General features: G+C 32.3%; 3 protein-coding genes across 6 annotated transcripts; 2 read left to right on the top strand and 1 right to left on the bottom strand.

The window, feature by feature from the left end:
• Positions 1 to 1,010: 1,010 nt before the first annotated feature.
• CPN60BETA4 (TCP-1/cpn60 chaperonin family protein) lies at positions 1,011 to 8,646 on the top strand. 3 transcript variants are annotated; one of them, XM_029269536.2, is made up of 14 exons: positions 1,012 to 1,357; positions 1,578 to 1,703; positions 2,235 to 2,372; positions 3,109 to 3,204; positions 3,336 to 3,578; positions 4,077 to 4,311; positions 5,003 to 5,172; positions 5,297 to 5,374; positions 5,486 to 5,557; positions 5,633 to 5,737; positions 5,893 to 5,985; positions 6,127 to 6,219; positions 6,799 to 6,922; positions 8,423 to 8,646. In XM_029269536.2, the coding sequence occupies exons 1-14, from the start codon at positions 1,202 to 1,204 to the stop codon at positions 8,500 to 8,502; spliced, it is 1,809 nt and encodes a 602-aa protein (XP_029125369.1). In that variant the 5' UTR covers positions 1,012 to 1,201; the 3' UTR covers positions 8,503 to 8,646. The 3 variants fall into 3 exon arrangements, 2 of the variants coding, with proteins under 2 accessions (XP_029125369.1, XP_020204513.1); XM_020348924.3 differs by lacking the exon at positions 8,423 to 8,646 and adding an exon at positions 7,231 to 7,682 and having other exon boundaries at positions 1,015 to 1,357; XR_003803122.2 differs by lacking the exons at positions 6,127 to 6,219; positions 6,799 to 6,922; positions 8,423 to 8,646 and having other exon boundaries at positions 1,011 to 1,357; positions 5,637 to 5,737.
• Positions 8,647 to 8,779: 133 nt separating this feature from the next.
• LOC109789883 (uncharacterized) lies at positions 8,780 to 10,844 on the top strand. 2 transcript variants are annotated; one of them, XM_029269537.2, is made up of 5 exons: positions 8,780 to 8,804; positions 9,353 to 9,477; positions 9,684 to 9,772; positions 10,220 to 10,372; positions 10,491 to 10,844. In XM_029269537.2, the coding sequence occupies exons 2-5, from the start codon at positions 9,372 to 9,374 to the stop codon at positions 10,644 to 10,646; spliced, it is 504 nt and encodes a 167-aa protein (XP_029125370.1). In that variant the 5' UTR covers positions 8,780 to 8,804; positions 9,353 to 9,371; the 3' UTR covers positions 10,647 to 10,844. The 2 variants fall into 2 exon arrangements, with proteins under 2 accessions (XP_029125370.1, XP_020204515.1); XM_020348926.3 differs by lacking the exon at positions 8,780 to 8,804 and adding an exon at positions 8,812 to 9,037.
• Positions 10,845 to 13,615: 2,771 nt separating this feature from the next.
• Positions 13,616 to 14,372, bottom strand: LOC109789881 (Acyl-CoA N-acyltransferases (NAT) superfamily protein). The gene has a single exon (XM_020348922.3). It carries the CDS (start codon positions 14,214 to 14,216, stop codon positions 13,635 to 13,637), a length of 582 nt encoding a protein of 193 aa, XP_020204511.1. The 5' UTR covers positions 14,217 to 14,372; the 3' UTR covers positions 13,616 to 13,634.
• Positions 14,373 to 16,272: the final 1,900 nt, after the last annotated feature.

Here is a 16,272-nt window from a genome sequence, read left to right as displayed (position 1 = left end):
GGTCGCAAGATACCAACTGATACATTTCGGTCGCTATTTTGCACTTTTCTTGTAGTCTATGACATAATTATCTAAATTAATTTTTGTTAATTAAATATTTATTATACTTTAATTTCACAATAATTATTAAATTTTAAAGTATTAGATACTCAATAAAAAATCTAATACAATTATTACGTTTTATTATGACTTGATTGTTTAAATTATTTTTTGTTAATTAAATGCTTATACAAAACTTTAATTTTGTCTGTATGATAAATATACATCTAATTAAATTAAATTATTGCTATTTTAATTAAAGAGTTATTTTTTTAAATCAAGCATAGAACTTCCTAATCAAGTATAGAACGTAATAACATTTGTTGAGTTAATTTTCAAATAATTAACATATCAATCGAATTAAATCCCTTAATTACAAATTAATTATTAATATATAAAAATTAATTTTAAAATTTTAAATTATAACAAATTATACCAACATTATCACATATAAATTAAAATTTATAAATATTATAAATTAATCAATTTAAATTCTAATATAATTATTATATTTTATTTTGACACAATTATCTAAATTGATTATTTATTACTAAATTATTTATTATAAATTTTAATTTGATTAACATCCTCTTATAATACCTTATAAAAAAATCTTATATTCTAATGATATACTTCAACTATATCATTTAATAATATAACACATAAATTTACCAAAAACATTAAAAATAAATTTTTTAATTTTATATTACTATTACATTAAATATGTGATTTTATTATTTGAATATGATTTTTTATCATATTTTTATCTCAATATATGCACTTAACAATTATTTATTTTACATGTAATGAGTAACTTAGATAAATAAACAGAAAGTAAAGAGAACAAGAAAATGAACTAAACAAAAAAATTAAAAGAAGGCAACGAAGTAGAAATTGTGGTTCTTGGTTTGCATAGCGCCAAAATTAGTTGCAAGATATTTTGCTTTTCATTTTGCTAAGCAAATACACGAGCGCAGAGATATTTCTGTCCTTTACACCATTACTCTTATCCACTAACGTTGTTCAAAATCAAAACCTTTGTTCAAGTTATCATTGTTCAAGTTCAACTTGTTGCACCACTCAGTACTCAACGCAAAGCTAAATAATAGTTTTGAGTTACTCCAAAGTCCAAACCAACACAGCCATCGAAAGAAACTCAGCCATGGCATGCTCTCCATCCCCTATATCTTCATTCACATTTGGCAATCCATCATCACTTCCCAGACTCCGAAATTCACTTTCTTCTTCTCTAAACCCGAGAGCCATGGCCAAAGAGCTTTACTTTAATCATGATGGTTCAGCCACAAAGAAGATGTTGGTAAGGATTCTGAATCCTGCTTGTTGAACGATTGACATCCACAATTTGTGTTGGAAGGCCCCACATCGTCTGCATTAATTCTTGAAGTGCAATTTATATAATTATATATGTGATGGGCAACTTTACTTAACAAATGGTTTTAAGATGAAATTTAATAATTTGCTTTTGGACTTTTGGTTCTTCACAAGATGTCATGTGAGTGAGTTGGTGTTTGGTGCAGGCAGGGGTGGACATGGTGGCTGAGCTGCTTGGTGTGACATTGGGTCCAAAGGGGAGAAATGTTGTGCTGCCAAATAAGTATGGACCACCCAAGATTGTAAATGATGGAGAAACTGTTCTCAAAGAGGTCTTTTGTGTTTTTGGTCCTTCATCATCAACCATTTGCTTCTTCACTTTCATTGATGTTCATATTTGGTTTAGCTAACCTTTTTATAGTATAATTTTATAATTTTATCTTTCAGTTTTTAAAGTTAAAATGTCCCACTTATTTTCTTTTAATCCCTATTGTATATATTTTTATAGGGAGTAAAAGGTAAAAGTTATGAAATTACATACTAAAAAAAATAAGAATGATATGTATAAGTACTAAAATGAAGTATTTTTAATTATTGAGACTAAAAATAAAGTTGATGGAACTATAGGGAGCTAAAGAGTAATTGATTTGTAACACGCTATATGTAAGGTTTTACTAGGGATGGATAAGTCAGAAGTTTACTTCTATTTTTATTCTTCAAATTTGGAGGAGATTTTTCAATATTTAAACACTTGTCCTGTTGCTCGAGTAGTTTAGTTTAATAAACTTCTCTGTAACCGGGTTAATAACATGGTTTTGTGCCTTTTTTATGTATCAACTTCTTTTTTTCTATTGTTATTTCAGATTGAATTGGAGGATCCATTGGAAAATGTCGGAGTTAAATTGGTGAGACAAGCTGGTGCTAAAACCAATGATCTAGCAGGTGATGGCTCAACTACATCTGTTGTTCTTGCTCACGGCTTAATCACAGAGGGGACAAAGGTACACATAACAAGCTGAACATGACTATCTTATCTACATCAATCAGAATAAAATGGTTGTATGTTAGCATAAATGAAGTTTTAAATGAAAAATTGATTATATATATATATAGAGGAGGGATCCATTTATTCTAAGAATAAGTCTACCTAAACTTATTTCGTTCAATAACTCATGTTCTAAATTAATGAAATGAAGTATCAAATAATTTTCAAATTTTCTAAAAATTTGCAGACTTGATCTATGCAGTAAAAACTTTAAATTCAACAGTTGAATCGTTAATATTTGATATAGAACATGAGTTATTGAACATAGTAAGTCTAGATAGACTTATTCCTAGAATAAACGGATCCCTCTTTGTATATCTTTATATATATATATATATATATATATACATACACTAATTTTACTCAATAATTTGTATTTTACATCAAATTTAAACTATCTAACCATTAAATTAAAATTTTTTAATGTATAAATTACGTGTATAAATTTTAAAATTTTTTGAATATATGATATTTCATTTCATTAATTCAAATTGATAGATATTCTTAAAAATATTATATTCGTTGATTTGAATCTATACAACAAGGTATTAAATTTATTTATGTATTTCAAATTTGCAGATGAAATTGTAAAAGCATTAGCTTCAGTTTATGCTTGTCACCATGCCAATAACTTTAAAAAGGGTGTTATTAATTTTGCGCTCTTCACTCCCTCTTTTGTTTCTCCTTTGTAGGTTATTGCAGCTGGAATGAATCCTGTTCAAATTACTCGAGGGATTGAGAAAACAGCAACAGCACTTGTTTCAGAACTCAGATTGATGTCTAGAGAGGTAAACTCTTCATTTTCTATTTTTTATTTTTTATTTTTGTCTTTTTTAAACCACTTGGATGATTGAAAAAATTGAGAATCGTAATAAGTGGCACTTGTAATTGGAATGAACAACATTGGTTACACTTGTAGGTTGAAGATCATGAACTGGCAGATGTTGCTGCAGTCAGTGCTGGGAATGATTATACAGTTGGAAACATGATTTCTGAGGCTCTGCATAAAGTAGGAAGAATGGGAGTAGTGACAATTGAAAGTGGAAAGAGTACTGAAAATAGCCTGGAGATCGTGGAAGGTATGCAATTTGATCGCGGATATCTGTCTCCATACTTTGTCAACAATCGAAGAAAGATGACAGTTGAATTCCACAACTGCAAGGTATCATAACTAGGGGCATTTGGACTTTGGAAGAACTTATACGGATTTTATTTGAGTTTATAAAATTGGCTTATGATTATGACCTTTCTATAAGTTGTTTAAGCTTGATTCAACAAGCTTCATGGTTGAGCTCATGATATTAGCTTTTTTGTGATAAGCTTAATAGATAAGCACTTAGGATCTGTTTGACTATACTTATCTAAAAACACTTGTAGGAGAGAAAAATTGAAAGAAAAAAAGAAATAATTTTTTTCATAAGATAAAATTAATTTATGTATAAGCTAATTTGTAAAATTCTCTCTTATTAGCGTCTCTAAAATCTTATTTTTAGTTTATGGAGAAATTTATTTAATTTTTGTTTCCTATTTTTTTCTTCTATAAGTGCTTTTAGTGAAATTTATCCAAAGTGATTCTTAGTTTAATTGTTTAGCAAAACACGTCATGCATATGAAAGCCATGGTTGAGTTCTATTAAATATGCATAATTCTTTGGTTGCAGTTGCTTTTGGTAGACAAGAAAATCACAAACCAAAACGAGTTGATCAACATATTGAACAATTCTGCAAAAGAAAAGTATCCAGTTGTGATAGTTGCAGAGGGTATTGATCAAGAAGCTCTAGCTCCGGTCATTAGAAATAAACTTCGGGGCGCACTTAAGGTAGCTGCCATTAAGGCTCCTGCCTTTGGTGAACGCAAGAGCCACTGCTTGGAAGATATTGCCATCTTGACTGGAGGTAGAAGATCAAACACTTAAATTTAGAAGCTCAATTATATTTTGTTTGCTGATATGTTTTAGGCAATTAGAAAGAAAAAGTTCTATAAGAAGTAAATGACTGCAGTTGCTAAGAACATGTACGTGAATGACTTGTACCTTAAGTATATGGCTCACTAATGTCAGTTTAATTAATTAGTTGATGCCTGTTTTTCCTCAATGACAAAAATAGTGTTGGATACAAACAAAGTCCCACAGGATAATCATGGATTTATTTATAAGCACATACAAAGCCTCTATACAAAGCCTCTATTAGTATAAGACTTTTTGGGTGATGATTAAAAATAATTCCATGAAGGTTTAAGTTCAAAGTAGACCATATGACACCAATGTGAAATCATACGTGTGTGAATTTCAAGTGCGCAATAAGTGATAGTTTTTCTAATGGTAGTCTGTGTGTAGAGAGAGTTTTGTTGGTAATATGGAGGAGACGTGTGTGAACCCTCACCTCAGTGCACAACAGATAGCATGAAAATTATCTGTTAACCACTTGAAAAAAATACATATTACTGAAGCATTAACCTTCATTTGCTTCAATGTTAAAATGCTAAGTGGAAGAAAACAGCAATAGTTTCTATATATAGTCTTCAAGCTTTAGTTCATCCTCTATAATCTTTACACCCTTGGATTCTTTGCACTCGTGTGGTTTTCAGGTACTGTAATCAGAGAAGATATGGGTTTCACCCTAGAAAAGGCTAACAAGGATGTTCTGGGTTCTGCTACTAAGGTTGTCATAACAAAGAATTCTACCTTAATAGTTACGGATGGGAGTACTCGAGAAGCTGTTGAGAAGAGGGTTTATCAACTTAAGAGGCTTGTTGAGGTACGTATGGAACTTTGAAAAATCATCATCTCTCACACTTGACCAGTTTTAAGTTCCAAAAGTAACATGATGCATGGTTAACATATCCTCGGATTACCCACACATTGTATTTCATATTTTGCAGAATACTGTAGAAAATTTCCAAAAGAAGATATTGAATGAAAGAATAGCAAGATTATCTGGGGGCATTGCCATTCTTCAGGTAATATGAATTTCATTTTATTTTGTCTTGTGACAATCTGGAATATAGGACATCTGTTTCCATTTAAGATATAGTTCATTTACCTTTCAGCAACTGAAATCTAAATCATAGGTAGGAGCACAGACACAAATAGAGTTGAAGGATAAACAGTTAAGAATAGAAGATGCTCTAAATGCAACCAAGGTATTTATTTCTCTTGCCTCAACAAGGTGATTTGATTTAGTTATATGGCTAAGCTTCTTACTTAGAACATGGCAGGCAGCCATTGAGGAAGGTGTAGTAGTTGGTGGTGGCTGTAGCCTTTTAAGACTATCCAAGAAAATGGATGACATAAAAAAACTCCTGGACAATGAAGAACAAAGGGTAATTTTCTGTTGTTCCAAATTAAGTTTTCATTCATCATGTTTGAAGTTCATAATTTTTAAGTTCTTGTTAGTTGTTTTAATAATCCATTGCAAGCATTCATTTCGTGTGTTCCTTTTTATTGATTGTTCAAGATATGAAAATTTTATCTGCAGATTGGAGCTGAAATCTTCAGAAGAGCATTGAGCTACCCCACAAGATTGATAGCGAAGAATGCTGGTGTAAATGGCAATGTCGTCATAGAAAAGGTCTTGAGCCTGTTGAGAAACTGTTTCTTTAAGAGATAGATCACCAGAATTATATTTGGATCTTCTGTAGAGTGTAGTTAATTCAACTCAACAACATATATTGAATTAAAAAGCATGCTTGAGGCCCCTTATGTCATGCAGGTTTTATCGGAGGATAACATGAATTTTGGTTACAATGCTGCTAGAGACTATTATGAGGATCTCATGAAGGCTGGGATCATGGATCCAACAAAGGTATGGCCTCTTGCATAAGGGAAAATACTAAGTAAATTTTCCCAAACTAGTTATTCTCAGTGAGCACTTACTAATATCATATTACTAAATATCCAAAAACTGTGTGCCAAAATAAACATCTGATGCTGTTGATTTCTTCGGGCCCTAGAGATCTTAAGATTTTCAATTGAATAAAACTTAAATGCAGTTCTTTAAGTGTTTTTGTATTCCCAATTAGAATAGATATTTCACCTCTGTGATCTACCTAATAAAAGTTTGTATTAAAGGCTAACATACTAATATAGACTACCAAGGTTAAACTTTATTTTCTAATTGCACAATAAACTGCATGTAAGTTTTGTCCTTTCAATTTAGTAAGTAATCACAAAAATAGTAGCAAAATACGTATATATATTATATTCTTTTTACCTTTTAGTTGATAATTGTAACAGTGATTTTTCTTTAATAAAAGCCAAAAAGGAATAAAAACGGGAATTTGAGTTGATAAAGTATGAAGTTGCATATGTCAGTTTTCCAGTGCAGGTGGTGCATTAAGGTTTGCACACGATGTCCAATTCTATTATCTTGAAAATGCTGCAGGTTGTTAGATGTTGCATAGAACATGCTGCTTCTGTGGCCAAAGCATTTCTAACATCAAATGCTGTTGTGATTGAGCGCAAGGAACTAGAGCCAATACCAAGAAGAAAACCTATGGCTACCCCAGGTAAAAAAATCTTGCTATGAAAGGTCATCTCAATCATTTCATTATGTCTAGTTTCTCTTGCTCTCCTACTATATTTTTGCCCTGAAGAATTAAAAGACATTCTCTCTAACATTTTCTTTGGTATTATTAGTTGAAATTTATTGAAAATCACAAATTTTGCATGACTCATATTTCATTTAATGAGTTTCACTTGATTTAATACTATAATCCATCAAATTTTGTGATTTTTTCAAGAGTATTAGCAAAAGTGTCCCTAACATTTATCTTTTGCCTTTTAGTAATGACAGTGTTGAAATTTGGTTACTCAGGTTTAGGACCAATGAGCTCATAAAAAGGAAATTTGTACAGTCCAATTCAGATTTTAGAATCCTTCTTTTGCTTAATTAATGTCCAAGCATTAAGGAAAACCAACCATGGAGAACCAGAAATCCACATGTATACTTGTACAAATGGCATTGGAATTGATCAAAATTTAATTGGATTGACTTGCGTGGTGGCCTCTACGAAGGTTAAGTACTAAACATGCATGCAGAAGGAAAATTTTTGGCGCATTCAGAAAGTGATTCAGTGTCCAATTCTGACGGTGGATGTTAGAAATAAATCTTTTAATTGTTGGAGGGAATATAAAACTTGTCATCCTATTTTGTAGGATTTACATATATAAAGCAATTTAAAGGAATCATGATTATGTAAGATAGTAACTAATAGGAGTTCATGAATCACATCCATTTTATAAATCTGATACCCTTTTGGTCTCCAACTATATTTTTAACCAATACTACACTATTTGTGATAACACTACTTGGGTAACAATTTGTGACTCCTAATCGAGATATCTTATAAAATAGATTATATTAAAAGAAGAATATTTTTTTACACACTTATAATTTTTAATAAAAATTAGTCACTATCTTTTACGATAAATAATTAGTATTAGTATCATAATTATATATATATAATAAATTAATACATATCTCTTTGATACGGCATCGCATCAAGAATTCTGTCTATCAAGTGTTGGTGGATGTAAGGTCAATGCTAATTCATGATCGTAGCCTATCGAGAGCGAGCATAAGAGTCTAAGAGTATCAAAATATAAACTCAAACTCGATCACAATATAAATTTTGATCCTTCTGAACAAATCTCTCTCAGAATTTGAGAAACATTAAATAGATGAACATTTCTTCTTACTTTAAGTATAATATCCTAAAAATTCACTAGTTAAAAAATCAAATATAAAAAGTACTTTTTCTTAAGAATTGTAACAATATATTCTTCTGACTTCTGGATTTCCAATGCAATTCTATTATAATTTTTAATAATTTTATTTTTTTATTTATTGATTTCTTAATCGATATGTACGGATTAATTTAGTTCTCTTAAGGAGAATTACTCAAATTAACTTAATCAAAAAGAAAGAAAAATTACTCAAATTAGAATTCATTTATTTATTTTGTTCATTGACCTCGTGTAATTTTGACAAGTGAATTCCCGTTCAGGAATCAGATTCAGGCAATTTTGCAAAAATCTTTGGGCAATCGGTGATAGGAGCAAAGAAAAAGAAAAGAAAAAACATTGAGATAGGTGTGGACCAACAACTACAATCAATAACAGCGATGTCTTGTGTTCTGTCAAAACCGTTCGGAGACATGAACGTTCTCTTCTGGTTCTTACATTCTTGCTCGGTCCTCTCCCTCCTAATCTGAGCCTAACACGAAGATGGCGATTGTGGTGGTGGTGGGATTGGGCCTATTGGACTTCCTCGTTGCTGGGCTTTCCTTGATCATTGGCTTGGGCTTCATTGCCCTCATCGCTTCCATTCTCTGTGCCGCTGCGTTCTTCAACAACGCCAAGGGTGTCTCCTGAATCCTCATTTACACGGTTCCATTTTTACTTTCACTCTTTCAATTTCTTGTGTTTGGTTAGAATCTATCGGGTTTATTGCTACTGATTTTATTTATTCCTCTGTGGAATAAGAATGCTATGTATCCTATATAAGATTGATTAGGAATTTGTTGCTAATTAGGATTAGGATATTGCCCTCGATGTCTCTCGCACCGATCTAATGCCATTTATGATTAGGAGTTCAGATTTAATTTATATCTCACTAGAGGGTATGAAAAGTTTTTTTTTTTTTTTTTTTTTTTTTTTAACATGAAGGGTTATAATAGTTCCCTAAAAAGTGAAGACAAAAAATGGTTACAAATTCATATATCCCCTTTGTAAAAGGTTTACAAAAATAAAAATTAATCCCAACATAATTTGATCTTCAATTGCCAATTTTAATTCAACATGGGTCGTTGTTTCCTTCAATGTCTAACCAAATTGTACAAGGGTGCTGCTTTTATGAACATGCAGATTAACTGTTTGCTGTTCCTGTAAGGGTTCTTGCATACGTATTTGTAACAAAAGTTTTGGTCTTTTTGCAGTTGACACGGTGCTTGAGACATGAACAATATGGCTCAAGTGAATGCTCCAACGCTACAGTTTAAGAATTCTGCTCTCTTTGGAATTCGTCCAAAATCGTGTGTTTGTTTTGAGACACAAAGTAGAAGTGAGTTCTGCAGAAATTAATCTTGCGCAGTTTTTTCTTTGGATTTTTCTTGTGTTTGAGATTCGGTTCGATGGAATATGTTAACATATATGGCATTTGACTTTAACGTGGATGCCAACAAGATGCTTAGAATTTGTCACACATGAATATAATGTTTGTATGTGACTTTTGATATTTAGTTCTATGAACTTTGAATGTTCCTACAGGTATAACTAAGAAACCTTTAGTGGTTGAAGCCAGAGCAAATACTAGAACAGAAAGTGCAAAAATTCGGAACAGAAGGATGCAGAAAAAGGTATCTCTTTGTTATATCTCCACCTTTTGTACTTCATATCTATTTGTAGCCAAATCCCTTTATCTTTTGCATGATTAAGGTGTTAAGCAGACACATTTTAGATTCCATATGGAATACAGGTTTGCCATGCATTTACCTTATTCATCATTTGTAAAACATGTCATGTCATCCCATTTTTTCCTAGATTGTTGCAGATTCGATAAATTCGTTCTGTGAACTGACTCTTTTCCTCTAGTCATTTAATATATAGACACGTACCATAATGTTTTACTTAAATCCTATAACAGGTGATAGCTTTGCAGATTGATTAAGGAAACTTGAACTAAGTTTTTGAGTTCCTTTAGTTATATGGTTCTCCACTATTAACTGCTAAGTACTAAGATTTTCCCCATCAGCTGTTAATTCCATGCTTGATTTTTTCTTTTTTTCTTTTTTTTCTTTTTTCAGTATGATGGAACAGCTACACATCCAAGACTTTCGGTATTTTGCTCAGATAAGCAATTATATGCAATGCTAGTAGATGACAAAAATAAAAAGTGTTTGTTCTACGGAAGCACACTGCATAAATTGTTCCGACTAGATCCTCCTTGTAGCACTCTTGTAAGTACACGACCTCTTGCAGACAAAAATTGCACGAGACATGGAAATATGTCGCTTTTTGTGGTCTCATTATGCTTTTTCTTTGGGTTTTGTTCTTTTTTGCATAACATGATTTTAGGAAGCTGCTCAACGTGTTGGGGAGGCACTTGTTAAAGCTTGTGTTGATCTCAAGATAAATGAAATATCATCCTATGATCGCAATGGCCTTCGTCGTGGAGAAAGGCTACAAGCCTTTGAGATTGCCATTTCAAGTTATGGATTCTTGCCAAGATAGTTCTGTAGCTGATATTGCTGCTCTTTTTGTGAAACACATATGAAGAACTCCTATATTGAAGTTGATCTTATTAGGGGTAGGATATGATCACTTTTCTAGAAAATTGGGTTGCAATCTCGTGCGATTGACCATTACTGTAAGATAAACTTTGAAACATCTTAACATTCTTTATTGCAAACTAAAATATATTGATTTGAATCCTAATGTTCTACATCGATGATTTACGTAAGGGTGGTATGGAATATGTGGAATTGGAAAGACAACACTTGCATTTGCAGTGTACAATTTCATTACTGATCAATTTGAAGGTCTCTCTTCTTGCTGACGTTAGAGAAAATTCAGTGAAGCATGAGCTGGTACAACTTCAGGAAACACTTCTTTCTAATATGGTTGGAGAAAGACATTAAGTTGGGGAATGTAAAGAAAGGGATTCCTAAAAGTAGGCTCTGTAAAAAGAAAACTCTTTTGATTTTGGATGATGATAAAATTGGGACAACTGAAAGTACTTGCTGGTGGACTTGATTGGCTTGGTTCTGGAAGCAGAATTATTATAACAACTAGAGATAGATCTGCTAAATGTTTATGGTGTTGAAAGAAACTATGAAGTAGAAGGATTAAATCATAAAGAAGCCCTTGAATTGTTCGGCTGGAATGTTTTCAGAAGAAAACAAGTCAATCCTAGTTATCTAGACATTTCAAAGAGAGTAAACGGCAGTCTAATGGCCTTCCATTATCTCTGGAAGTAATAGGTTCTAATTTATTTGGTAAAACACTGTTGGAATGGAACTCACCATTAGAGTAAACTATGATGACTTCAAGGAATTTGAGAAGGAAATATTTTTGACATGGCTTGTTTCTTTAATGGATACGAACTAAGTGACATCATAAACATACTACATAGTGGTCTGCGTTGCCCCACACTATGTTATCCAGATTTTGATTGACAAGTGTCTCATAAAAATTGTCCTGTCATATGAGAATACACAATCTGATTCCGAATATGGGTAGAGAAATAGTGAGGCAGGGATCACGATCAAAGCCTGGTCAATGCAGTAGATTATGGTTCTCTGAAGATATTATGTGTTTTTAAAGAGAACAAGGTATGTGGTGCAACAATTTGTCTCTTTGATTATTTTTATTTTCAATTTTAGACAAACGCATAGTGGAATGCCCCATTAATTGTTGATTCTCTGATTCAAATTTATATGGCAAAACTTGTTGTTGATAAGATAATACGCTTTATAATTCGTATATTTTAATTTAATACTTTTAACGTAAAGGGATCAGATAAAACTGAGATCATCATTCTAACTTTCCTAAAGATAAAGAAGTGCAATGGGGTGGAAATGGATTGAACAAGATGGAAAACCTTTGGTGGTAAAAAAATGCCCACTTTTCTAAAGGATCTATTGCTCTCCCAAAAAGTTTTATGAGTTCTAAAATGGTGTGACTTTCCTGAATCATCGCTCCCTTCTGATTTTGATGCAAAAGAACATGATATATTGGACTTGTCTCTGAGTTTCTTTACAGTCAAAAAGCAACTGACCATGGTATTATAGTATTAGCAGCTCGCTATCTTGATATTTTTTAGTCTTGAGTATTGATAATTCCATTTTAAAATTCATAAATTAGTTACTATGTCATTTTTTCATTTTGCAAAAATTTAAGTCTTTGACAGAAATGAAGTTAAATGGTTGCAAATTACTAAAAGAAGTATCTAACTTGTCTGGAGCACCAAATTTAAAGAAATAGCATCTTGATGATTGCAAAAATTTAGTTAAAATTCATGCTTCTGTTGCATTTCTTGATAAACTTGAATTTTTGAATCTTAACTATTGCACTAGTCTTGAGGTTCTTCCTCGTGGCATGAACTTATGCTCTCTTAAAATCATGTCCCTTATGAATTGCACAAGTCTCATGAGTTTTCCCGAAATTTTAGGGAAGAGGGAGAACTTAAGATACCTTGATTTGATTGATAGTGCCATACTTGGCTTGTCTTTTTCAATTGAAAATCTTGTTGGGCTCACAATCCTGACTCTGAATGGATGCAATGGGCTACTTGAACTACCAAGTAGTGTTTTTAACTTTCATGCTGCCAAAACTTGGGAACTTGGAAGCTAACTATTGTTTACAGCTTGCACAAGTACAGTATAGGGAAGCTAACTATCGAAAATTATGTCGTCATTCTGTTTACCCTTACACTTCACCTTCGATATTTCCCACTCCTTTAACTTTCCATAACCTTCCCCACCATTTGCATCTTTGGAAATGGTTACAAAGCACCCTTTATCAATGATCGAATCTATAATCACTTTTTCGAAAAAAAACTCACTCACTTTTGACTCCCTTTAGAAGCCCGCACACATTTTGCTTTTCGTCTAATTTTGAACTAGAATTTTTTTTCTCTCTCTCTACTCTTATCCACATAGATCACCTATCAGGAAGAGAAAAATAAAATGAGGTATCATTGAGGGGGTTTTGGATTGACATTTTTCATTAAAATATATAGACATGAGAACTACTAGAATTTCAATCTATATTATTATCTATAATATATATATATATATATATATATATATATATAAAACGATTTTATCTTTAAATTTTTTAAGTAATAAAAAATAATATTAAAAATTTATTACTTTTATAAACTCAAGATTCAATCTTACAATCTTAAAGTTAGAAGATTTAAGTATAAAATCAATGAATTTAATAAATATTAATAATTTTAAAATATATTTTTTTTATAAAGTGAATAATTTGACATAAACTACTAACAATGTGCTTCTTTTACGACATTCTGTTTCATTGAACATAAAAGTTATTTCACAAAATTAAATATATATGTTTTTTCAACGAAACTCAAGGATCATACGAACATGCCCTAAGGGGGATCAAAATGACACCAAACACACACACCCTCACTACACATAAATCAAATTCAGAAATGAAGAAAGAAGAAAGGAAAATAGAGAAGGAAGAAAGGTCCTATTTTTTGTTTTGTTTTCTGGAGTACACCATTCCCCGGATCCCATCGGGGTCAGCAACGAAGCCCAATGGGCGATAAAACCCGAGAACCCGAGGCTCCGAATAGAGGGCAATATTGGAAATTCCCTTACTGAGAAGCTCCCTCAGCAGCCTCTCGATGAGGGCCTTGCCGAGGCCAATCCCCTGGAAGGAGGGGTCCACAACGACGTCCCATATGATGGCGTTGAAGACGCCGTCGCCGGTGGCCCTCGCGAACGCCACCGCGCGCCGCGTCTTCCGCTGCTCCACCCACACCACCGCCTCCGTGTGCTCCAGCGCCACGCGGATCCTCTCCGGCTCCCGCCGCGGGAACCCCACCGCCACGAACACCGCGTTCAGCTCCTCCAGGTCCAGCCCCTCCGCGCCGCGCCGCACCGCGAACCCCCGCGACTCCAGCGCCTCGTCGGAGATCGACAGCGGATACCGCTCGCCGCCGCCGGAAGACGACGCCACCGACACCGCCACGCTCCGCGGCTGGACCCGCGCGCCCGGCAGGCGGAGCGACGGCCGGGGAGGGGCGGCCATACTGCCACGTAAGAGCATTTTTTTTTTCTCTGTGGAAGGAGTGTTTTTAATTTATAATAATAATATTATTATTATTATTATTTTAGAATTGTGTCGTTGTGGTTTGGTGTGATATGTGGCTGTGAGAAAGCCTCTGTGGATATTGTAATTTGACTAATTTCCCTTCACTTCTTTGTGGTGTGCCAGATATATCTGTGACTGTTGTAATAAAAGTGATAGCCTTTTTTTAAAGTAAATATTTTATATTTTCTGTAAATGATTGTTTTCTTTTATCATTTTTTTTGATAAATTTCACGCTAAATAATTCACAATTATAAATTAAATATTTGTTTTTTTAAAAAAATTTTAAACAAGAGAAGAGGCTGAACAGATGGTGTCATTTTCTTCTTAATATATATATTCTTTATTTTTGTCGATAGATTTGATTAATTATTTTTTAGTAAACATTCTTTTTAATTACACTTTTTTTATTCAATTCTTTGGATAAACATGGTTAATACTTTTAAGTTAAAAACTTAATTTGATCCCTTATAATATTTTTTTTGTTTTAATTTAGTTTCACTTTAATTTTTTGTTTTAATTTGGTCCTTAATAATTTAAATTACTGTAATGTCGGATTTTCGTTCAAATTATTTAAACGGAGTTGACTGTTGACCACGTGGATGGCATGTGGATGCCAAATTTCTTTAATGCATATGAAACCAGAATGGCCCGTTCTAAAACCAAAACGGCTCGTTCTGCTTGCACTCTTAGTGTGTTAATTTTGTATATACATGACAGTATAGATGCAAGACAGTATAATAAAAAACCTACATCCTGCCTAGAAAAATAATTTTCACAACAGAGTAATAACAAAGTTCAAAATAGATGCAAACAACGCATGCAATTTATTATAACAGATATACTACAGGAGAAAAATATATAATATATATTGCTTATAAAATATGAAATTGAAAATCTATCAAAGAAGAATCTAAGAGTATAAATATGATTCTTAAAATGTAATCTGCATAGGAAGAATTCAAGAGTGAGAAGATATAAAATACCTATTGACAAACTGGTGAACGTTCGAATACGAGATTTATGAGTGTTTCTTCGACATCTGTTAGCAAACTCAGTACCAATAAACGAATCATACATTAGACTCAAGAGGAAAAAGAGTACGAGATAAAATTCGAAAGTAAGGTGCAATGAAATAGAGGACTTGGGATTATATGAACCAAAAACCTAGATTAGAAGAAACAAATAAGTTGTAGGAGATATGCAAATTCATGATGAAGAAACCTCTGAATAAACAATATTGAAGAAGCATTTGAAGGTTGTACGTCAAACTTCAAGACTCAGAACGGAGACATGATTCGAGACTCAGAACGGAGACATGAGCGAGGAATGGGTGCAGCGAGAAAGAATGGTGTAATTGGTTTGTTAATATGGTGCGTTTTGGGCTCACACACTGCATTATACATATAAACTTTTCAATGTTTTAATTATTGATTTGTTAATTGATACATTTTTATTTAATTTATTAATTAATTATTTTTTAAAGATTGGTTATTTAATTCTATTTTTTAATTATATATTTTGTATTGATATTGATTTTCTATGAAATTAATTAGTCTTATATATAATTATTTATTTGTTTTACGTGGATTTTTATTTATATTAAACAATTGTAGATATAAATTTTGTAAATTTTTTACCTACCTAAAGTAGTAGTAGGCATAAGTCTTTGAAGGCTTTTACCTACATTGACAATTTGTTGGTAGAAGAACTTTAAGTTGTATTGAGTTTTGCCTACACCAAACAAAAGTGGGTATAGATTTTTGAGTTATACCTACATTAAACATTTGTAAGTAAATTTTTTTTTTTAGTTTTACCTACACTAATTCATGTCTATAGGTAAAAGCGTCTGTAGGCATAGGTTATTTTTTTTTTTGTAGTGATAGTTATTTTATTATTATTATAAACAAGCATGGAATATAAACCAAGTCAACTAATCACTCCCCTTGATCTTAGGCACTTTCATAATCCTTACATAAACTTTTGACTAAATTCTAATTAAGGAATTCTTCCC

The sequence above is a fragment of the Cajanus cajan genome, chromosome 11 (assembly GCF_000230855.2).
Source record: "Cajanus cajan strain Asha chromosome 11, NIPB_CcT2T_4, whole genome shotgun sequence".
NCBI classification, from domain to species: Eukaryota; Viridiplantae; Streptophyta; class Magnoliopsida; order Fabales; family Fabaceae; genus Cajanus; species Cajanus cajan.
Note: the sequence above shows the minus strand (reverse complement) of the source record. Positions and strands in the feature narration are given on the sequence as shown.

Bases quoted from the DNA above. Each gene is read 5' to 3' on its own strand.
- LOC109789881 (XM_020348922.3), bottom strand. From the start codon at position 14,216: ATGCTCTTACGTGGCAGTATGGCCGCCCCTCCCCGGCCGTCGCTCCGC.
- LOC109789883 (XM_029269537.2), top strand. From the start codon at position 9,372: ATGAACAATATGGCTCAAGTGAATGCTCCAACGCTACAGTTTAAGAAT. The intron at 9,478-9,683 runs GTGAGTTCTGCA...ATGTTCCTACAG, and splicing joins TTTTGAGACACAAAGTAGAA to GTATAACTAAGAAACCTTTA. The intron at 10,373-10,490 runs GTAAGTACACGA...ACATGATTTTAG, and splicing joins ATCCTCCTTGTAGCACTCTT to GAAGCTGCTCAACGTGTTGG.
- CPN60BETA4 (XM_029269536.2), top strand. From the start codon at position 1,202: ATGGCATGCTCTCCATCCCCTATATCTTCATTCACATTTGGCAATCCA. The intron at 1,704-2,234 runs GTCTTTTGTGTT...TTGTTATTTCAG, and splicing joins GAGAAACTGTTCTCAAAGAG to ATTGAATTGGAGGATCCATT. The intron at 3,579-4,076 runs GTATCATAACTA...CTTTGGTTGCAG, and splicing joins TTGAATTCCACAACTGCAAG to TTGCTTTTGGTAGACAAGAA.